The sequence below is a fragment of the Pyxicephalus adspersus genome, chromosome 2, assembly GCF_032062135.1.
Source record: "Pyxicephalus adspersus chromosome 2, UCB_Pads_2.0, whole genome shotgun sequence".
Taxonomy (NCBI): Eukaryota; Metazoa; Chordata; class Amphibia; order Anura; family Pyxicephalidae; genus Pyxicephalus; species Pyxicephalus adspersus.
The window spans coordinates 87,193,357-87,217,364 of NC_092859.1; the positions used below are offsets into that span (position 1 = coordinate 87,193,357).

The window sequence follows — 24,008 nt, forward strand, 5'->3', positions numbered from 1 at the left end:
CTGCTTGTCACTAAACAGTGATACAATAAAGTTCCATCTTCCAGGGTTATTTCAGCATAACGGAGAAGAAAAGATTTTTTTTAGCCCTCAGACAGCCTCTGTTTTGTTTTTTGTTGTTTTTTACAGTTTTGCTGAAGACCCAGTCTTTAGTTGAGTTTTTTTCTAGCACAGACAGCCATGAACATTAATTTACTGGCTTTTTATTTGACTGGATGATTCAGCAGCAATGGTTTACCTAGCAACACTGCCTGAATAGTCATTCCTCTTGTTGACACAACCTGTCTGACCGGGGCTGCCTGGTCTTGTTGCTTGGGGTGCCAGCAATGGTTTTTCCAGTCTACTATGCTCAGGCAGTAAGTGCTTCTGTGCACATATAGAGAAATATATACATATTTACAATGTGTATGTTTTATTTTCAAATAGTTGCTAATACATGCAGAAGCAACACTTCTGTTTGTTGTGGAACCTCTCCCTATTGTGTAATCCCCATTCTGTGTTCTCAACTTTCGAGTTTATATAGCAGTCCACAAGCAATGAGCAGGCTCACCACAGCTCAGGCATTCTTTCCTCCTTAAAGGTACAGCAACACACCAGAAACCCAGACTTTGACTGTGCAAGGTACCTGAGATGTGAGTCTGCACCAAATCCAATAAGGCCAGTCACTCTGATCTGTTTAGCAGTAAAGGAAAGGTGCACATGGGCCGGGCAAAATACAGTATAAAGTGGTTCATACTTTGGAAGGCTCACAGCAATGTAAAGGCAGCTTGGTATTGTGCCTTTAGGGGTAAAGAGCCGCCTCCAGATTAGCCTGATGTCTGCGCCTTGCTGTGTATATGTCACATAGTTGAGAACTAGGGCCGATTAGTGTTAAGAATCACAAAAATCATTGTGCATTCAGCTGCCTTTCAGGTAATTTATGATACACCCATAATCAGCCATTCATATGAGATAAAGGAAACCTGATTCACCACACCAGGCCAGCTTATTCTATTGCTTCATGGTTTAGTTTGGATACTTGTGAGCCAAAAGTCGGTGCTTTCAGCGGTGTACATGGGTCAGCATGGGTATGGTTTGTGTCTACATAGTCCTATGTGCAAGATACACTGTTGTGATACACATTCTCTCATAGTTAACATTTATTTCTTCAGTAAGTTATTGTTCTGAGGTATTAGATCAGACAGGCCAGGCTAACCTCTGTGTACATTAATGATCCTAGACTCCCCAAGACCCTTTCACCAGTAGTTTGTTTTTGTACCACTTTTGGTAGGTAATAACTACTGCAAACATATAGAGATAGATGTCTGTCTGTCAATCCATCCGTTCATCTATCCATCCAGGCACTCCTGGACTGACAGCATACCCATGGGCCAGCTCTGCCCTGACCCCCCAGGACCACTCTATCAAGTCTTAAGAAAAAAAAAAACTCCCCTACTGCCCATTGACAATGTTCATTTCTCATCCTTGGTTTAAGGATGTTGGATTTGATTTCACCATCTACCCACCCTGGTTCAGCTTTCCACTGAAAACCCTCAGTCTCTGCATTTCACACTAGACAAGGGACTTATCTACAACTATTAAAGTTCGGGTCTCAGCTCTGTCCGCACTAACCACTACAGAATGGGTCAAAGACCCTCTAATACTGCAGTGTATTAAAGCAACAATAAAAATTAGGCATCCATTTTGAAACCCTGGACTTTGAGCCTTTTTTCCATCTTTTGCAAGACTGCATCGAAGACAGTTTTTCTGATAGTCGTACCTGCCACCCGGTCAGTTTTAAAGCTGCTAGCCCTCTGGTAAGGAAGTGTTTTGCATGATATTTACAGATAAGGCTGCCTCCATTGTTTTACCAAAGGATTGTTGTTACCAAAGGTTTCTTTGGTTTATTACATCAATTGGGGAGTCGTGCACCATACCATTAGTAGATCTTTTTCAAGCTGTAACCAAGAAGATGTGGGACATTTTCAGATTTTGAATATGTTTCAGCTCATATCCACCTAGCCGAATAGAACAAAAGGTTTCAGATCAGCTGGCAACATTCTCATTTACCCTTAGTGCCTGAGACATTGGAAAATTGCTTCACCAAGAGCCATGGCGTTTACCACCATTTCTAGTAAATAGTTTCAATCAAACGGGTACACAGACATCAATAAACACAGGGGACTAAGCCTTCTCTACTCTTTACATCTTATTTCTGATATATTTTTAGTAGGATGTAGTGAAAGCCAACTGTTGGGTATTTTTTTTATGAATATATATATAAAGCTTTGGGTTGTCACTAGAATGGGAATAGAGAGAACATTGTGTAATGGGACACAAGTTACCATGACAGCTGTGTAAGAAGGAAGATTTAGAAAATAAGGGAGGGTATTTGGGCTGGAAAGTCTAGAGCTTCAGCTACAGCCACACCTGGCATACCTGCCTTATGCCATCAACCACATCCGAGTACTGAGGTGGAAGTGAGGCTTGGACAGCAGCAGACGGATCTAACGGGCTTGGCAGTGTTGTGTTGGGGCACGTGAAGTGTGCGACGTCATCATAAACACTCGTAGGCAAGATGGAGGGCATTGTCACAGGAAAGGTAACGGGAAAAGGAAGTTTTGTGTACCCGGTGATTTGAGAAACTCGGGCACAGTGGTGTTATATTTTGTAAGCAGAATGTTGCACTCGGTTGTGTGTAGAATAAATCGTTCTGCTCATTCTATAGTGCGTTTTGCGTTGTATCCGGTTGGTGTAGCTTGTACCACGCTCCCTGGCTTCTAGTGGTCCCTGACACCTGTCAGTCACAGCCCCTCACCTGCTGAGGGAACGCCCGGCCTGTCATGACATGCAGGCGACCAATTACAGCGGCCTGCATACTGACAGGATGACAGCTCATAGCAGAGGTGTCAGGGGCTGGGTGACACTTCACATCTCTCATTTCCTCCTTATAATGTTGTGGGTTGTTTACACATTTTAGGTATATCACCCAAAACACGAAAATATATTCTAAAAGCCGCGACCCTCAGAAACCTAATGTTACTTTTTTTTGTTTTTGCTACTTTTTATCAAAAGGTCATTTTCTGTAAAAATACATTGAAGTGCACATTACACCATACAAGTCTGTAAAATATAAAGGTGATTCTAAAAATTGTTCGAAATGGTGACAAACGTACTATACACAGGGGACCCCTCAAATCATTCCAGTCGGAACAGGTACATTATTTTAATACATGCAATTAGGACAGATGTTTGTCTCAACATATTATTAGGCAGCGTGGTATCAGTTACTGTAAAAAATCCTCCCTGTGAGCTAATCATTAACAATGCAAAAAAAAATAAATTAAAATTCATGGAGCCTAGACATTTATTATCTTCTGCAGCAAGCTGTGCTTTGATATGCAAAAAGAAACAACTGCAGAGGTTGTCTTGGTCATTAAAGAGTTACAAGAGGCTGCAGAAAGAGCTCACCCCCTAAGATCACCCACAACCTCAGCTGTGTTTAGCAAAAGAGCACACAGGGAAGCTGTGTTCGCATCTAGGAGGCCTCTCTGTATGTTGGATGTCCTTAACTCTGTGACTACCTGTACATTCAGTTCAATGGGAACCGTGTGGTTTGTCACCTGTTTTTGCTGGTGGATCACTTTGTACAAGTATTTGACGGGCTGGTATAAAAAGCCCAACAAGCCATAGTTAGCCCATGCCTGGTCTAAAATGATTTCTCCCACTCTGCCATGTACAGAAACATCCAGCATGTACCAAGCAATCTCTGCTCACATACACATTTGTTGTAGGTGTGCTTATTTTTACTTATGGGTGCTTTTTTTATATTTCATATTTTTTTTTTGCTTAATTTTTTTTTCACAATAGAACTTGTAAGTCTCTGTGATTGTAGTAATGGGTTTTCTTCATGAAAATAATAGACCGATATTGATTCTCCCCAATTCCCTTACAGCAGAACTAAACCCGCAATAATCGCCTGTCCCTTTTTCATTGGGGGTGCTGCCATCTTTGTTGTCATTCTCTTCCTGAAAGAGATCTTAGGTCATCTTGATTGGCAGAGATAACAACTCTTGCTCATTTTCGGGTTGTGATTTCCGGGCATACGCAGCTTGGCAACAATCCGTCAGGGATTCTCTGCTCTCCTGGCAGCTCTGCTTTCCTGATTGCTCCCACTGGCCTAGCGGAGCTGTGTTCTGCATCCAATAAAAATCTGCCGGATCACTGTTTGCAGTGGAGTGGAGCTTTACAAAGCACTTTACAAATATCTGTTGTTTACATGTATTTTGAGCATTTTCTGTTTCAGTGTGGAATATTTTCGCATTTACTGCACAGTGGAAGGATTGAGTGTCTTTCCTATGTGCTATCTGCCGGCCATCCTAAGGATGCTTTATCTGGTCCTTCATGCTGTTTATATTAGTGACTGAGCAGCTTGGATCACTCCAGTGTAATAGCCCTGGGTAAGTTATAGAAAGGTAAAGAAGCTCTCTTCTGCTGTAGTGGCCTAGAGGTTGTGTACACGCTGCTGTCCCCTTAAGGGATTCTTTGTATAACTCAGACAAACCTGCTATCATCTATTCTATCCAAAAAAGGGGGCTTTTGACTGTGATTTTATACTTTAAATTGGATTTTTAGCCTTTCTATACCCTATTATTGGAGCAGTCCTATTCTCTACGAACCATTCCTTAGGGGTTCAATAACTACGAGTAGTGAAGAGCATCATATTTACTATTTGGGAATGGCGAATAATCTTCGCATTAGGTGATTTGTTTGGGTTAGATACAAGCAGTGATTGCACTGAGGTTCAAGTGGTATAGTACAGATCAGTTTTCTTTGGGGAGCAGCAAAATTGTGGGGGTTCAGAGGTATGGTGAAGTAGGAGGTGATCACACATTGTGACAGTACAAGATTTTGAAATCCTTTCCCTGGCTCATCATGGTAGCATACTGTGTTGACTGTTGAGACAAAAAAAAACTCTTCCCTTGCTATGTACAACCCTCTTAATAATAATACTTATTCTAAAGTTTGCATATTCTGTAATAAGGCCAAGAACTCCTTCGTGCAGGACACTTTTTTTTTTTTTTTTTTCCCCTGCACATTTTCCTTGAATGGTGACCACATCTTGGGTAGTTTGTTCTATAAGGTCTCCACTGAGTCCATTTGTAAGCCAGTCTAAAAGTAGTCTTAAATTTGCACATTTTATTAAAGCAGAACTAAACTCGCCTCTTCTTGCTCCGTTACTGGTATTGACCTCCACATCCGGTCTTCTTTCTGGTCTTTATTAGTCAGGCTTAATTGTTACCCAGGTATGCTGGAAATGTACATGTGCAGCTCATTGTGCGTTTATTAGTAGTCTGCCAACAGGCAAAGCATGTTTTGTTGCAGAAGGGACATAACTGATCATTTACTTCCGCTTTAACACTACAGTGTGTATTTGGCTTTACTGAAAACAAAAGAATTTTGGTGAAACATTTTGGACCGATCCCTGATCTTCAGCTACTTCTAGACAATGCAGAATTCCACAGTTTTGCCAGTATTGGATGTCTATTTCCCTTCTCCAATCCTTCTGTTGCTGCAGAACTCCGGATTGACTAGGGGGTTTGGGGGAAGGAATCCCAGCGAGTGTTGGAGAATGCAGGCATTTTGAAACTCTCAGATATGTTGAATGCTGAAGTGAGGGAACAGAAGGAAGGTAGCAGCCACCATGGGTACCAGTGAGATGGGTATATCACCACTTCAACTTTGGGCAACAATCCTTTAGGGTTTTGTGTTGCCTTACCTGCTAACTTTAATAACGTAGCAGACAATAAAAGCATTTTCCTCTAGTCATATACTGATGGATTGATTTAAATAATCCATGTAATCCTTTTTCAAAATCTTATTTAGCGCAGTGGTGGTGTTTTCTTTATATGTAATTCCTGTATGGGTGGTAAATATCATATGGTCAAGTATTGCCAATACATAACGATATTATAACAGACTGTCTCACATTTTCCCACAATATCAAAAAGTTAAGTTTGCCTAGAAATACACCATAGGGCAAACATTGATAGTATTGTTACTGTGCTTTCAGTTTTAAGAAAAAAAAAAAAGGTTGGCTTGAGAACTGCTGGGAAACCTGGACATCAGTACTCCACAGTATTTTCCCCAGAATTAGTTTTAAGCTGGATGGGAAGAAGCTTTAGTTGCGTGGCGGCCCCTGCATGTGACCCAACTTTTCAGTAACCATGCAAAAATAGCTAGATGGTGCTTCAAGCCAAAGGGGCTGGGAATAACACTGCTCTAAATAAACCTAATGTCAGAAACAGGTAAAGGAAGCTGAGTTTAAGGAAGTCACTTCTTCCTCAAAATCTTGGAGGAAGTTTAATTGGAGTACTTTCTGCATGTTAAAAATCCAATTTTTTTGCAAATGTGTTACACTTTGAATCAAAAGCTACAGATCTCTTGTATTGTATGGCATCCTCCACTTTTAAAGTGGTGATCGTTTTCCAGGAAAACTAGTGGCAGCGGGGCTGATCACTACTTTAAAAGTATGGTGATCTTCATCCTTCAACAGTGAAAGTGACGAAGTATAAAATGGCGTTATTTACGTTTAGAAATGCTTATTGTACCAATGCAGTACTTTAAAATCTTACATTATGATCTCATGTTTTTCTAATTAATTCATAATTGCATACATTATTATTTATTTATTTATTTTTTTAAAATTAGTCTGACCTTACTTAAACACTTCTATAGTAGCAACAACAGGGACCTTGTGGTAATGTTACGAACCTTTTTTTTTCCTCTAGACTGATTGTGGGTCAGTACTGAGTCTCTTTGATTCTGGGACCAGTCTTTATAAGAAACAAAAAGGTTAAAAATAGCCCCCAAATTCCACTTAAGTAATAGTAGATGTTGAGGCTTGTGCCAAGGATCCAATAGAACTTCATGGCAATCGGAGTGAAAACTTTATCGGACTCCTAAAATCACCATGAACTGCCCGAACCACTCCAGTGTTGCTAATGTATACATTTCCTCCTATTAGTTACATTGAAGAGATTAGTTTACCAAGCAAATAATGTATCTAACAGTTTAAGTTTCAGTAGAAGAAATTATGTTAGGTAATTTGAAAATGTTTGCTAAAAGTAAAAGCTAATGTTTTGTGAATAGATATGATATTCTTGCCTAATTTGTGTTGGGACATCTTTAAGGCTTCTTTCACAATAAAAAATAATCTGGTTTGCAGTGACCTCCATATCGTTAAAGCCTATATCTGCTAATCCCTGGACAGACACACCCATTGGGAACTGTTTGTTTAGTTATTACATGAAATGATCCTCTGTAACATTTGCAAAATGTTTTGTATACAATATGTTCAACGGAAACCTTTTGTTCCCAAGCACCAAGCAAACAGAAAGCTTTAACGTAAAGATGAATGTAAAGGAAAAAAAAACTTTCCCGGCCACAGCTTGTAGCAGGAAGGTTCTCCAAACCATTGCCTCTGTGCCTGGAGTCTAAGGGCACTCGAGTTTATAAATATAAACCCAGCTTCATGGTTTCACAGCGTGGCCCTGCTACTACCCACCTGACAAAGCCCGACGAATAGGCAAGGTAGGCCTCTATAAAACTTTGTGGTTAGCTGCCCCCGTACACATAGTAAACTGCTGCTTCTACACAGGAGCTGTAAACTGCACTGCAGGTCAATTCATTTCAACGCATTGTCCTTGTGTTTGCATTGCAGTTTTTCTCTAGAGGAAGGAAAAGAAACTGCACAGCCATAAGCAACATGTGGCTTCATGAACTGTGCTGAAACCGTATGCATTGCTGCACATCTGAAATATGCCTTAGATTGTTGGCTTTCAGCAGCACAGCTAGGGCTGAATAGGTGTTTCTCAGGTGCCTATACCTATATTTAACATTCTTTACAAATACCACACAAAGATGTCAAGTTTGCTAAAGTATGACTGCAAAATATAAGGACCTGACCAGCATGATGGACTTAAGTAGTGTCCTATACATATTAGAATGCTCTGCAAAGGGTCTCTTTTGAAGATGGTAAATGATTGGTATAGGCTCTTAAAAAGCATAGGACTGTTATCCAGGTTTAAGGCAGTAAAGGTTTATCTATTATTTATTATCTTGCACAGACCATCCAACATTTTAAATCCTCTTACCGGTAAAGAAAAAAACTTGTTTTTCTTTTTTAAAAATGGAACCTGTCAATTGGTGAGATATTAGACAGTAGGTGAGTCAGATTTTGAAGGTGCATTGGAAGCAGAATAAATTTAAACAAGTTCAAGTCACCTAAATGACTATGACAAGGGCCAAATCGTGATGGCTAGTTGACTCTGAGATAATCATATAAGATTACATCTTTCAGGAATTTCTCAGATAATCATTGCCATAAAAGAAAGTTGTCACAACATACAGTGCATTGCTAATTGCACTATATTGGGCTGCGGGGAAGAATTTGACAGTTGTGATGAGCATGTGAGTGCAAGAACTGACCAATAAGGCAGTGGAAGGTGGTGGCCTGGGCTGATGAATCGCACTCTCTTTTCTATTTTGTGGATGGGACAGGTTCATCACTTACCTAAAAAAAAGCAATGGCTATGGCACTTATAGGAAGGAGGAAGCACGACTAAAGAATCCACTGACATCTTGGTGCCAGATACCACAGGACTCCTTTTAGTGGCCTTGTAGAGTCCATGTCTCAACTAAATGGAGGCTCAGCTTTCATGTGTCCGGTCCTTCCTTTCCCACATTGGGCCTTATTGAATAAAGCTCTCCAAGGCTGGGGAGGATACACTTTCATCAATGAAGCTGGGTGATCTAGCAAACCTGGAATGGTTCTGGCCCACAATTGAAAACATTTGCTAACAAGTGGCAAATTACTTTTAGTAAATACGTTTTGTTTCCATTTTTTTTATATAAACTGAGTGCATTGCATTAATATAATTTGCTAAACAATTATTCCTGATACACATGTGCACACCTATTTAATACACAAAGTACTTTGCTTTCTGGTGCTTTTTTTGTTAAATAATGCTGTCCATAACTTAAACTTCCGGAGGCATGTAACTAAAAAAAGTAAACTTAAAAAAAAAGATTTTTTTTTTTTTTATGCAGCAGTGCTTTTGTGGATGCATTTCCACAGTGTCCTCAGTCTTTCACATGCTGGGCATGAATCAGTTGATGTGTGATTGTGATCGCCCTTACCATTTTGTTGGAAAACACAAAGATGAAACAAGGGAACAAAAGAGCAAACTAGAACAACTTTGTTCTCTCACTGTACATTCCTGTTTTCATTTATCCTCCTGGAATGTTTCATTCAGGAACACTGAGGACATCTGGTGGTAAAAAGAAATTCTAAAAAAAACCACACCTTTGCTTATCTTATTTTTCTACTGTTTGTTTTTTTTTTTTTTTTGGAATGACTGATTAATAACCAATATTTTTTTTTCTGTCATGTAACAGGTTGTGTATGACCACGAAGGGGTGTTTATACATTCCTCCTGTGGAAAAATGGAAGATCAAGACAGTTTAATTCCTGGAATATTACGTGTTCTAGAGAAGGTGGGGTTATCTTCTTTCTTAATATGAATAATCAGAATGCTTATGAGCCAAAACGTGAAAAAAAGAGCTTCTGCCTACTAGAGATTACAGTTTACATTGTGTAATAGGAAATAGACTAGAGGAAGTCGTAGTGCAATAAGTCAGTGATGTAAGTTTTAATGTTGCTGTAATTCAAAAAGTGCATTATCCACAGGGAGTTAAAACAAAACAAAATAAACTGTTTATCAATAATGAAAAGTGAACTCTCTCATAAACAAGTACAGAACCTACCATCAATGTAGAACTGTGGACATGAAAAGATTTACATATTGCTAAGAGGTAGTATAAAAGCATTAAGAGCCTTCACCAACCTCTAGTTACAGCTGCTATAGAGCAATTCATCCTCAAAATACTTTATAGCTTCTGCTGTAAAATTCAAGTCTGGTTTCTCATCTTTTTTTTGTGCACCTGCCATGTTTATGTTAGAAACTGGAAGGCTGGTGGATTGCCATTACATTTCTTGCAGAGAGCTTGGCTACAGAGAAATTGAAGATGAACTACTCCACAGTGGCTGCAGGTTTGGTGGTCAACAAGGGCTTATTTTAAGATTTATTTTGTAAAATGTAAACATTTTATTGTTCATAGCCTGGTCACAGTTCTACTTTAAAATCTGATTGTTACCTGTAAGTATGTTTAGGGTACTCCATATGTTTTCTTTGTTTGAAACTCCAGGGGCTGATGTAAAATCTGTATGTGTGTATAAATCTTTATAAATGGTTCATTGATAGGTTCAGACCTGCTTTAGGATTTTGCTAACCTGTGTGGCTCCCTGTGGTTGGCACCTTCTCACTTGGCTTTTGCCACCTCATCACTGGTTCTTAAAGAACCAGTGTTTGCACCTTTGACAGCTGGCATCAGTGAGCTGTGTTTGTATCACTGTCACCCCTATTCCTTCTCTATAGAGTTTCTGCCAGGAGATGATGCTTGTCTTATCTCCCCAGAGGGAGAGGTTCCATGGCATGAGGAAGAAGTAAACGTACCACAACTAAACCGCCAATGTGAACATAGCTTATGAGATAAGATCATTTTTCCAGTGCATGAAAGATGGAATATGATGGATGGCTCTGGACAGCCACATATCTCTTCTATTTTATACCTAAATTCTGTACGGAAAGCAGAAACTGAAATGCCCAAATCTCAGCTCCACAGCAGCACCTGGAAGGGAGCTAAGTAGATCTACATACAACTCACATTTGTGTAAATTGGAAAATTTTAATATTTTCTAAGGGCCCACCAGAAAGCATTTGAAAAGCTTGTCAATCTCCACATAGCTTTTTACATTGTTTCTTAACTTTTTCTGCAAACCCTTGGCAAATAAAAAGAAAGTGGCTGGGAATATCACAAATACCATTTATTTACTTGGTATTAACTCTATAATCTGGGGGTTTATTTCACCGAAACAATGCAGTGCTGGTATATACTTACCTCACAGTTTTGCACAGGATTGCTGGAGTTTTTTTTTTTTTTTTTTCTCTAAAAATGATTTGAATTGATACCTATTGATTTTAATTGAATTGATACCCTTAGGCTAGGTACACACGTGCAATGGTTTGCCGATTATCGGACCAGAAACTGGCGTGTGTACAGCGCTCATCGTCCAAACGACCGTCCTGGCTGTTCAATGGACGACGAACAATCTTAATGGAAGTGGAGGGGGAGAAAGCGCAGCGGGGTGCCGTTCAGTCATTCTCTCCCCTCTCCATAGAACAGAACGGTGCTATATGTACAGCACTCATTAATGCATCGTGCAGTCGTTGGAAAGGAAAATGAAGGATCCTTTTCAACGACAAGCATTGCATGTGTGTACATAACCTTAGTGTAAATATGTATGTATGAGTTCTTAAGCTAAGTTGATACAGGCGTTGGGAGTAGGTGTTCCCTGACGCTTCCCTGCCATAGGGTTACTACCCCATTCATTTCCTATGGGCAGTCACAGGTAAGACTCTACAGTGGTCTCCTCAGCCCCTTTTAGCTGGGTTCCACCCACCCAGCACTTTTCAGTAGCCACCTGGCTGTCATCGTACAACTTCTAGGGCAAAATTGTTTTATTGCAATGACTACACAAAATATGGACAATCTGGGTCACCATAAAAAGAAAATGGACAGTTGGAGCATAATATAAAGATAATGTAAAAACTGTTCATATTAAACCTAGCAGCTTAACTTATATTCATGACTTGTCGACTTCTCTCACCCCTCCCAGCCCCCAAAGCTTCATTATTGCTCAGTAGTGTTGCCCGTCACAATAAAGGATCAAACAAGTGGCCTAAGATGTAAGATGCAGTGGATTAAAAACAAAACTTGCAAATGACAATGGTTATATTTTTAGACATAGTTTTCAAAAAGGGTCAAGTTCTGATTAGATCATGTTTCCCTGATTTGTGGTTTACTATAGTGTCTTTATAATTTTTTTTTTACCCATATGCTAAATAAATATGGTGCTAGAGGCCAAGTTTCACAGCTGTATTAATTTGTGCTTGTTTTTCCCCCCTACTATTTTGTTTATAGGATGTTGAAGTTATAGTAGATTGGCGGCCTCTTGAAGAAACTTTGGATTCATCAAACATTCTTTGTGCTGTACAGGTATTTTTATTTTTTTTGCTTTCGACTAAAACTGTATATAACAAAACTCTGTTTAACTGGAATCCCTCTTTAGTTGGCTGGCTTATTTTAACCTGGGTATTGTCTATGCTGCTTTACCTCTTGTATATTGCTTTTAATGTATAAAGCCAGCAAAATTACTTTCTAAAAGCTGATGTATTTGATGCAGCTTTGCTAAATATTCATATGAAAGGTGCCCTAAGATTATTTTAAAATCAATGTGTTGTTTGCTGTGCTAAATGTGTGTTATGTTTGTTTTTTGTTTTTTTTTTTGTGCTTAAAGTGTAACTAGGTTCTAATGCCTTAATATTAGGTGGCATATGCCATAGCTCAGTGTTGCTCATAGGAAATTAGTTAGATGACCCAGTTGTTGCTTACCTTTATGATGATCTTTAAAATATTTTAGTTGGTATTTTGGGGGTTCTTACCTGTGACGTTAAAGCAGTATTCTACCAAAACATTTTTAAGCTGGGTGGGAAAAACTGTAGACAGTTGGCAGCCCTTATATTGTGACCCAACCAGGTGGGTTAAAGTCCTGGCTGGTGCACCTGGCTAAAAGGGGCTGAGGAGGACACTGGTAAAGGGTTTGGTTACAAGCATTTCACTTACAATCTGGAAGCTCAAGAAGTAAGTGCACAAACTGTCCCAGCACTCCACTCCCTTCTCTACCCATCACGGTGTGTGAACACATCTCTGGCATCCCTTTGGATATTCCTGGTTATTTCTCTGCAGAGAAATACCTTGCCCAGCTTCCCCCTACTGGCTACTGGAGTGGTGCATTTTTTTTTTTTTTTTTGCACAGAAAAGGCCAGTCACGTCTTAATTTGTTCTGGATATACAATCTTTCTGATAATCTGGAAGGGGGAAGGAAATAATATCATGCAACATTCAAATTCAGGGAAAGATAGAGAGGTTGCCACATGAGAAAATAATGTGATGAAACCGGATTCACAATGAGTTTTTAAATGTGTGTTTTTGACTATGCATATAAACATTTAGAAATTACAAACAAAATGTACATTTTAATATATATATATATATATATATATATATATATAAAATTTGTATTTAGTGTTGCTGCACAATGTGTATACCTTCTTGGTTAGCCCATAGTCCTTATTTAAACTTGAATGAGAGGAAGTGAGGTACTGTACTTCAAACATCCAGTCTTGAAGGGGGAAAAAACTAATATTTTATTTTTTGTTAATTGCCGCCTGTGCACATTTTTTCCCATGTTTTGTAGTACTATGGCACTTAATTAAAAATCTGAGATCTGATCATTAAATTTTTAGTTTGTTTTTTAGCCAGGGGGCCAAGTCTGTAGAGTTTACAATAGCTGTTCTAAAGTCCCATTTTAAAAATGATGATTAGGCTGATGGTTATCATTGAAGGGGATAGGTGATGTCCTTTCTGCAATATCTACACTTACATGCCTGATCACTGCCCGGTTGTAAAAGTTTGCTGAGCTGCTCATGCTGAAGATTATAAGGAGAAAGAAGAAAGATGGTGGTGCCCTGCGATGAAATGTTTTTTCCTAGTTCTATCCAAAAAAAAAAAAAGGAATGGTGCACATGTTTGTGGAAATAGAACTTCAATTCTCTTGAAATAGTCTGTTCACTTGCCTTATCCTATATTGACATAAATACTTTTGTATTGGGATGTCGAGTTCTGTTCTTAACTTTACAGTGTTTACATTTTGCAACATTAAAATAAAGCTTTATTATGTACCTGATAAAAAGCCCTTTATTCAGGTATCTTTCATATTTTCTAGGATTCTAATTCAGTTGTAGAATGGAATCAGACTCCAAAAGAGAGACCAATTACCGAACATCAGAACAGCTATGAAGCAGAGTGGGATATGGTCAATACAGTTTCCTTTAAGAAGAAGTACTTTTCAAAAGGAGGTTGGTATTACCTATTTATATTTATATTATTAATTTTCTTTTGTAATAGTTTGAAATGCATCACCTAAAATGCACTTATGTGCACCAGATGCCCAGTTTCAGAGAGAATTCTTATTCAGCAGATGAGGGCGGAGTGTGAACAGTCATTTAGATAGATTTGTTTTGTGTTCCTATTAAACTTGCTAATATCCTAATATTAAAGGAAGTGTTGGGTTCTGTTCACTTGTCTTATCCAACAACATGTTTATTATTGAATTCTGATCTTTTTATATACTGGACACTGGTTTACCATGTCAAAGAAATTTTAGAAATGCTTTCTTAACCTAATGTATGTTATAAATGTATTCTATGTGATGTTCTTTTTTTTGGTCTTGTTTGTTTCTATAAACTTTGTTAGGTGTTCAGAATCCAGTAAATAACCAGAGCCAGTGGTCATTCTTCTTCAGCTTGACTGAGCTTAAGTCAATTAAACAGAACAAAGAAGGCATGGGGTGGTCTTATTTTGTTTTCTGCTTGAAGGATGATGTTATCCTTCCAGCTCTCCACTTCCATCATGGAGGAAGCGAACTTCTGCTTGAGTGCCTTGAAAAATATGTGGTGCTGTGCGAGTAAGTATCCTATAATGCTTTAGGTGTTTTTTCTTTTGATTGAAATTTGCTAAAAATAAAACGATGATTACAGTGTTGGAGTTCACTTTCTACTGAATACCATATGGAATATATATATATATATATATATATATATATATTACACACATTGGTTTTTGACCCTCTGAACATGAACACAGAGTAGTCCTTTCCAGGCAAGTAATGTTTTTTCCTTGTACTGTATGTCCTGAATTGTGGCCCTTTTCAACACAAATTGGGTGTCCAATGATTAACATAATAAAGATCTGTATATTGATTTTGAACTTTGTAATTATGTGAAATTAAAGTTTATCAGAGACAAATATATCAGCTTTATAGCTACTACCATGACTTCTCTAACAGTTTAGTCCAGTGTTTCTCAACCAGGGTTCCTCCAGAGGTTGCTAGGGGTTCCTTGAACAATAAGCAATTCAAACCTTTCAGGTTAGTTTAACTGACACCAATGTTCTTTTTGGCTATCTGTAAGGATGACTATCTTCCCATTGGCCAGCAATTTAAATAGCATTCTTCCCACTGACCACCACGCTAATATACTGTTAGATGTGGATATTGTAATTGTAGCAGGGGTATCCTGACAACCTGAAAGGTATTTCAAGGTTTCCCCTATGTTAAGGTCTAGAAACTGTGCTCTAGTCTGTGTCCCAAAAAAATAGCTTGACAGGCAAAAACTGTTACAAATCAAAAGCTTTGTGGTGAAACAAAAAATGTCTGCTACGTATTGCCTCTTATGCCTAGCCGTTTTACTGCTTACTATACAGAGCAGCAACCACATCAATGCCCAGGCTGTCTACTGCTTGCATTTTTCATCTCAACCCCAAAGTCAATCTTCTGGTAATTGAGTACTGATAGATTTCATTCATATACAGAATTCTGTGGTAATTTCAGCTCTGATTTTGCTGGGCTTTTTCATTGCACTATGGCGTTTAATGAGGTTTACTAATTTTACTAGTAATTTTGATTATGGCGGCAAAAGACAGATTACTATGGTGTATGACAACCCAGAGCAAGGTCATGTTATTTGTATAGGTATAGTATTTGTGGTGGGGGTAAAAAGATCAATACAAAGAGGAGGGTAGGATGTAATGGTCATTAGGGCACATGTAGGAGGAAGCTATAGTGTTGGTGGGGTAAAGAAGAGTCCAGCACAACACAAGAGAAGCATTGCTTATAGGAGATGAAAATCTCAGTTCTGTGCAGTAGTGAATAGAGAATAGAATAAATAAAGGGGAGGTGTTGGTGAGAGGAGAGTCATGTGTTGGAAGAAGGATGGGACTGGTGCTACGGAAAGTTGATACATGAATGAAGATAAAGGTGACTAGTGCTGGTCGGGGATTGAGACTCTATTGCTGGGAGGAGTTTGTGGCTGTTTTTTTTTTTTGCGGACTATTGTGAAGACACAAGTGTTAAGGGTTGGTAGAGGCAGAGCAAGAGTGATACTGTAAATTTTTGGAACAAGAGGTGAGCTTGTCACATAGAACCATATGTGATTACATTAGTGAAAAGATGGATTTAGGTGATTAGTAATGGTGGTGTTTAGAACAGTAGTGTAGGTTGGAAAAGGGTGCTTGCCTATATACAGTGTGGAAATGAGACGGATGTGGGACCCTCCTCTTGTGACGCATACAATGTGTTCACATGGAGGTAAAAAAAGAGGGTTGTGAAATCATAAAGTAAAGAACAAAGTTGAGGAGGCTGCATATGACAGTTAACATGAGGGAATTGTGCTATATTGATGGTACTAAATCCCTAATGATGCAGAGATGTTCATGTGTCCCACAGAATTACGAGGGGGTGCTGAGAAGTTTCTGGCTTTGCCCAGAAAGAAGCGAGCTAGAGTTATGAAATGACACATTTATTAAACATATTCCCCTGAGACTGATGCACTTGGTACAGCGTAGTTGGAGCTTTTTATAGACCGTTCAGTCTTAAGGGGCCAGGTCAGGTGAGTATGGGCGATGGTGGACCAATTGCAAACCCAGGGTGTTCAATTTGGCAGCCAGAACGTTGGACGTGTGCGCAGGTGCATTGCCTTGCAAAAAAAGGATCCCTTCAGACAACTTTCCATGGCGTTTCATCTTAATTGCCTCCTTCAGCTGGTCCAGGAGGTTAGCATATTACTGTCCAGTGATACTAGAGCCCCAAGGTAGGTAGTACACCAACAGAAGACCGTCTTTGTCTCAGAAAACGGACGCCATGACTTCTTTGGCCGATTTCTGGGTTCAGAACTTTTTCGGCTGCGGGGACCCGCTGTGGCACCATTCCTTTGATTGTTCCTTGGTTTAAGGATCACAGTTATGGAGCAAGGTTTCATCCTCCCGTCAGTAACCTAGCCAAGAAGTCCTGTGCAGCTTCAAAATGGGCCAAAACGCCTTTGGGTGCTTCAACTGGTTCCTTCTTCTGATCACTGTTCAAACATTTTGGCACCCACTTAAAGCTTGCACATGTCTAGGATAGTGGTGATAACAAACCCAACATGCTCACGTGAGATGTCAAGTATCTGGGCTATCTTTTTTGTGGATATTCGCCGATCCTCAATATTCAGTTCATGGACCGCATTGCAGGTTGCCGTGTCCGTTGAGGTTGTGGGGGGCTCGGGCTCCTCTTTAACGGTGAAATGCCTAGTCGTTGAAACGAGATATCCAGGTTTTGACAGTGCTGTAGGAAGGACACTTCTCCCCCAGTCTTTGTGACATCTCAGTGTAAATGTCCTTTGCTGACTTTCATCTGGAGGGGGGCAAAGCCCCTGGAACTTCTCAGCACCCCCGCGTAAATATTTTAGGATCCAAAGTTTTTTTTGTAGGAAAGGTTTTTCTCGTTATCACAGTAGCAGTGAATTAAGTATATCCGTTCAAACTTGTCTTTACACTAGCCACAGAAGAGGTATTTGCAGGCAAACATTATGTTTTCATTTTGTAATACATATCCATGGTCTGCCTCTAGGCTTATTTTGAGTTTTATTTGCCTCAAGAAAAAAATTGGAAACATTACATGCAGTATCTGCATAAGACCAGCTATAGATGGGCATATCTTTCATCAGCTTTAAATTAAAAATGAGATCTTCTCAGAAACAAACACATCAAAACTTTCTGCTCAGCTTGGCAGATATCGAATTTAAGTGCACATCAAGTGAAATATTGTTCCTTTTTCTGTAGGGAATTATTTATAATTGATTGGAACATCTCTCATGCATGATTGAAATCCCAGGTATTGGTAAAGGGTCCTAAATGATTGTTGTTTACTTGTTAATCATTACATGCCAAGACTTTCAATAATTTGTTTTGCTGCTTGTGGCCAGATTCTAATGCCCAAGCCATTTCAACTTTTTTGTAATTTGAAAGTGAGTTTTTTTATTTCACTATGTGTGTTTTGTGTTCTATATTCAGTTTTGAAATGGTTAGATTCCCTTATACACAAATTATTACTTTACTTTATAGGTGGAACCTAGTAGGCTGAGCCTCTGTCATCTGAGATTTTTGAAAACCAGGAGATCTCACTGTAAAAATTCTCATTGTCCTATCTTCTAATTTTTCTACTGTCCTAGTTGTATTCTTCACAATATAAAAAAAATAAAGATCCGTGTGTGGACCCCTTATAATGGGTGGAGCAGGTGAGGGCAAGGAACTTCACTGCAATAATCTCACAAGTCGAGCCCCAACCACCTACACTGCCATCAATTTTACGTTCTGACCAGCCCAAACCCTTTCATGCACACATTACCATCTACACTCCTCTTTACCACATACTGTCCATTATCATACTCTTCACGCTTTTCTCTTGTATACACACACTGCCGTTCATTATTCTCCACACTTATCCTACACACATTGCTTGCTATTTCCTGTACATACGGTCCTGGACAAAGCCTTTTGCCCTCCTCTTTCACATACTGTCAGCGGGCAACCTGTGTCAAAGAAGGGCAGAGAAGGAACGATGGCTGTCAGACGCTCTGCACATACTAAAATCTACCCTTTGCACTCAATTGCTTGGACCACCATCATTTCTACTGCTATACTCTCAAATCTAAGATATGAGTTTCTTGTCTTTGATTACATTGATTTAGCAAGTGATACAGGGCTCACTCTCCCTAGCTTTATTACATATCCGTAGACCACCATACTGGTCTCCACATTTCTCACATACAACTTGCAGTTGTAATTTCCTGGTCAAAATAACTGGTACATATGCAGTGACCATCTTGTTCCCTTTTTACAGCAAAGTATTCAGTTAGTGTCTACCTGCTCATAGATTTTTCAACAGATCTAAAGATCTCACTGTGTGTTAACTACCTACAGTGGTGTACACTAGGTACACTAATTGCTTAATGAGAGGAGAACCTACACAGCCCAATCAGCATCCCAATGTCTTTTGTTTTTCACAAATTGTGTTCACAACTTGCAGAGTTTGGGCTGTAGTTGGCCATCCTTTAGACTGTACATTATTGGTCGTTTTTAAAAGAATGTCAAAAGCCTTTAGTTGAAACTTGCGCATTTGTGGCTTTTTGTATGGTAATCTCCTGTTTGATTTCCTTTTGCCTCATAATGGCGTACCATTCCGTTGTGTTGAAAATAAAGAGATAAAACTTATTAAAGATCCTATCTCACACTTTAATAACACTCCAGGTAGACCCAGCACAAGTAGAATAGGAAAATTCATTCTTTGCCCCTAGCAGAACAATTGCTGATTATATCAGTATGATTGCATTTAGTTCAGGGGAGTAATATGTGGCCGGTGGAATAGAGCTGTGTACCAGAATAAACATATTGTTTTATGCAGGTAGTCTACTGAGGCCTCCTCTGCCTTTGTTATCTATCATGTCTTTGCTCTTCTGAGGCAAATAATAATGTTTTTTTTTTTTTTTCCATTCTGCTTGCTGAAAATTTTGATGTTCCCTATAGATTGTAGAAAGGATACTTTGTCCTCTACAGTTAGTCTGGTAAAGTGCTCACAGATCTATCAATTGAGTGAACTAGACAATTAACTTTTATTTTATTATTTTATGTAATATTATTTTATCAACTTTTATTTATTGTGGTTTTAATTTAAAAGGGAGGGGGGGACAGGCTTAAAGATGTTTTTTCTTTGTGGGGTATGGGGCTTTTTTTGTCATACAGAATGTTGGGGTGATCCAAATGTTTACTGGATCAATCATATAACCTTTAAAAGGTCAATTGTCATCTGATGTCTGTTACCTTCAGAGGTCTGGATGTCAAGTAGTATTGCTTTTATCCTGCAAAGCACAGATGTATTCAAATCACTACATACCAGACTCTGCTCCTGTAATACTGTTGTAGCTCTAGCTACTAACTTTGTTCTTGCTGATCTGTCACTTAGTATGCACATGAAAGCTAATCCCCCAAGATGCATTTGACTGACAGTAACCGTTTTCAAGATGGCGACATGGGAAATCAGCATTGAATGGCTTCCTGAAGCTGGGGCAGCATATTGAGTTGAGATAGAAGGCTCTTTGCCTAGGAAAATGACTTACTCATTTTTGAAGTGTGAGGTAGCAAAGGGAAAAAGCAGTCGAACATCACAGAGAAGGAGGTTGCCAGAAAAATTATAACCGCATTGTCCCTCTAAGGGCATCCAATAACAGAACCTGTTACCTGTGGGAGTACTTCTTGGCAGAGCCACCCTGTTTGTCATGTGTTTTCTGTTCTTTAGGGCTTAGGGTTGTGCTCACAATAAATCAGGATTGAGTGCATATTTTTTTTTTTTTTTTAATCACTGTTTACCCTGCAACAGGTGTTGCTTCTAGGTCTTGTGCGAAAGGATGGTACACTCATTGCTTTGAATTCAACCTAAATGAAGATTTATAAAAGCTTCCTTTTTCAGATTTCATTCTAAACAAATGGTAACTTCTTGGATATCCATCTGATCTTTTTAGTTTGTAAAATCATTCTGGGTCAGTAAACAAAAGGCAATTAGGGCAGAGGATCACTACACTAACCAGGAAAGCTGTAAGAGCGATTAGGTCCTATAAGTTTAAATCAAGCTGCATGCCTTTCGCTTAGCTATTAGGCGTGTGAGCTGCACTCACTTAGGTGCGTACCAGTACTTTTTTGCTGCCATTTGGATCAGAAGTTACCCTTAAAAGCAGAGGTCAGCAAACTTTTTTGGCCACTAGGCCATTTCAGGGGTAGGCAGGAGCATACTAGGCGGGACTCTGTTTCCAATCCCTCCCTAATGGCCCCGCCCCCCACCAGGAACACCCCCTGAAGGGAAATCTCTCTAATCCGCAATACATATGGAGGAGAGGGGATGTTCCCTATTTACCCTGGCAGCGGGAAAGGGAGCCATAACACAGAGGCTCAAGAGCTGCATGTGTCTCCCGTAGTTCTAGCTCCGCTACGGGTTGCCGGCTGGGATTAGGCCAGATTGGCCAGGGGCCGTTAGGGCCTAGCCTGTAGTTTGTTCTGGCCCATCTGGCCTAAAGGCTGGAGTTTGCTGACCTCTGCTTTAGAGCAAAGTTTCTTTGAACCCTTTGAAATTCCTTTCAGGTCTTCAGGTAACCCCTTCTATAATTATATCCACAACTCCGTGCATTAGTGTGGCGGAAAAGTATACCTCTTACATTGCTGGCCAGTGGGAGGAATGCCTCCCTTGTAGACGGTCAAAAATATTATTGGTATCTGTTAAACTGCCCCGAGAGCCCATTCAAACACTTAGTACCTCACCCATGACTGCCCACAGAGATCTGTAGGAGGTTGATGGGGTCTGATGATATCTATTTACTAGGCCCTTCTCCCATTTCACTGTTATGAAGGCATATTTATTATTATAGCAATGGACTCCATACTTTTAAGTTCTTTTCAGATTTCTAGAGTATGAGACCAGTGTGTGACAAAACCTATCCTACTCATGTCGAGTGGCAGGAATGCTTAGCTTAAAGATATCGCTAGTTGGCTCCAAAATTTTCATACTACATAAATAAAAAATGGATCACCCTGGAAAAATATCCAAAGTCATTCATTAAAAAATAAAGACTGTGTTGGTGTGGCAAAGTCAGGGGCTTTTCAGACTTGGTCTATTTACAATTTGTATATAGACATCATGTGACATTTTGATTGCACGCCGTGGAACCTAATCACCTGATTCTGCAACTTCTGAGAATAATTTATTGATTGGATCAGATCTTATTTACAAGTTTCACATTGAAAGAAACAAATCATATCCAAGGCACTGTAAGTATGTAAATTTTGTGAAATTGTTGTGCAAACATGACTTTATTATGATGTAATAAAACTTAAAATCATTACTACTGTTTTCTTTCACTCTGGATTATCCTGAGTGGATACAAGAATAACAAGTAAATCTCTCTCGCATTAAAATAGTGGTATTTAAACACAATTGTGTCTCAGGAGTACGGCTTTACACATAATTACCATTTCTTATATGCATAGGTCAAAACAGGATAGCCGAACTCTTCTTGTGGATAGCCAAAACAGGAGCCTTTCCCAATCTTTTGAAAATCTCCACGAAGAACCGACTGACAGTTTGCTGCAGGTAAATATCTTTGCATTTATTTACTAGTAAAGTTTTCCATTCTTATTAAAGCTTGGTGGTCCTGTTAACTCTTTGGGAGTCCAGTATTTCTTTGTGGTAAGTGTAGTAAAGAGAGATGGTGATCACACAGAAAGGAACTATCCTGATGATAAGCATTACAAAAGTTGTCAAACATAGTCTTGGAATATTCTAATATGCTACATCCATTCTGACAATTCTTTGCATGATACCCACTGTACCACTGCAGCTCACACATCTCCAAAACATCAGAGATTTACCTCCATTCTTCACTGGGGGATTTTCATGCTTTTTATAGGCCTTGTTGACCTCTCCTTATTATGGTTTTATGGTTGCAATCATAGTACTGACTTTGGAAATAACTCAAATCAATTTATTTCAGAAATTCATATTTAAAGCTTTCCTGGGTACTGTTTGTCATCTTGCTTGTAGGCTCTTTTGTGGCAAAAATGCAGTAGAAGTGGCTGACTTGTTGCAGATTTTGCCAGGTTTATGTAAACCTATGAGCACAGCTGTAAAATCCTGAAATGAAAAAGGCAATCAATAGTTAATATTAAGTAATAAAAGTAATATATTGATTGGAATTTACATCATCAGTTTAGGGAGTTTGTATAACGTTTCCTACTTATTGCTTTAAAGTTGTCTGCTATACAGCAGGTTTTGTATGTGTTTATTCATAATATGTACGTTTTTGTTCACAGAAATTTAGAAGGGACCCGTACGCTGCCACAATGATAAACTTTTCCAAAGTTACAAATTTCTTAGTTGACACTATACGAGGTACTGATCCAGCAACACACCGCAGGCCACCTCAGGAAATGGCTGATTTCCTCGTTGATGCAATTCCCGATTTAAAAATAAATCAGCAAGAAGAATCAGGGTTTGAAGTAATAACTCGTGTAAGTATTGATGTCTTTAATTTTTTGCCTTGCTGTAGGCCATAAAATACAGCAAAGAAGATTGTAAAGCTGCCCAGAGCTATAAACCTATTCCCATTCAATTGCTGAGGATGATGTATCAAGACACCAGACTGTCGCAAAGATTCTTTGTGTTAGGTTTTGAGTTAGCCTGGTCTGGTGCCACAGGGCTCTGTCGAGTATTGGCAGTCAATTTGTCTCTACTTCCCTGGGCAATAGGAGGCTGCATTAGTTTGGCTTGTCTCATTTTTTTTTTTTTTTTTTGACCCAGTCTAGGTTTTAAATGTGACTCCAGACTAATGTTTGTTTTATGCAGTGCATAAATTTACTTAAAAGCCCAGTGATCTATAATTAATAGATGTATATTAAAGAGAGACTAGGAAACCCCCCAACTACTGTCGGTGGGGCCCTCAAGTTGTAGGATGAACACCAAGTGCTGTATATGGTGTTCAGTGATGTAATCTGTCCACATGCTGTTAGTTGCAACTGTTTATCATCCTGGATCTATGCTATTACATAAGATATAAGAAAAGGTAATTGTAATTTGCAAGAAATAAAATTTTACATGTTTTTATAGGTGCGGATTACACCTTTTAGTACTTTTCTTTGGTATTCGCCTTATGCGATATGCTACTTCTACTTTATTTAGGTAATAAACAGTTACTAGTCTGAAACATCCATATTGAAAGCAATTGAGTGCTTTAATTTCAAGGCCATGTCTCTGTCCCTTTTCTGTTTTAGATGAGGGAAAGGTAATTTGGGATTTGGAACTGCAAATACCTATTGTAAATAGAGTCTTAAATAGCAAGAAACCATTCCAGGTTGTCAAGTGAGATAGTATA

General features: G+C 39.0%; 1 protein-coding gene across 1 annotated transcript in view; it reads left to right on the top strand.

Annotated features, from left to right (window-relative positions):
• The first annotated feature begins 2,443 nt into the window (after positions 1-2,443).
• The window catches only part of TBC1D15 (TBC1 domain family member 15), a 36,410-nt gene continuing 14,845 nt past the window's right edge, over positions 2,444-24,008 (top strand). Inside the window, exons 1-7 of the mRNA XM_072399025.1 lie at positions 2,444-2,578; positions 9,436-9,534; positions 12,082-12,156; positions 13,946-14,078; positions 14,476-14,686; positions 22,129-22,231; positions 22,951-23,148. Coding sequence (XP_072255126.1) covers positions 2,555-2,578; positions 9,436-9,534; positions 12,082-12,156; positions 13,946-14,078; positions 14,476-14,686; positions 22,129-22,231; positions 22,951-23,148 — 843 coding nt within the window. The 5' untranslated portion in view covers positions 2,444-2,554. The remainder of the gene's footprint in view (positions 2,579-9,435; positions 9,535-12,081; positions 12,157-13,945; positions 14,079-14,475; positions 14,687-22,128; positions 22,232-22,950; positions 23,149-24,008) is intronic.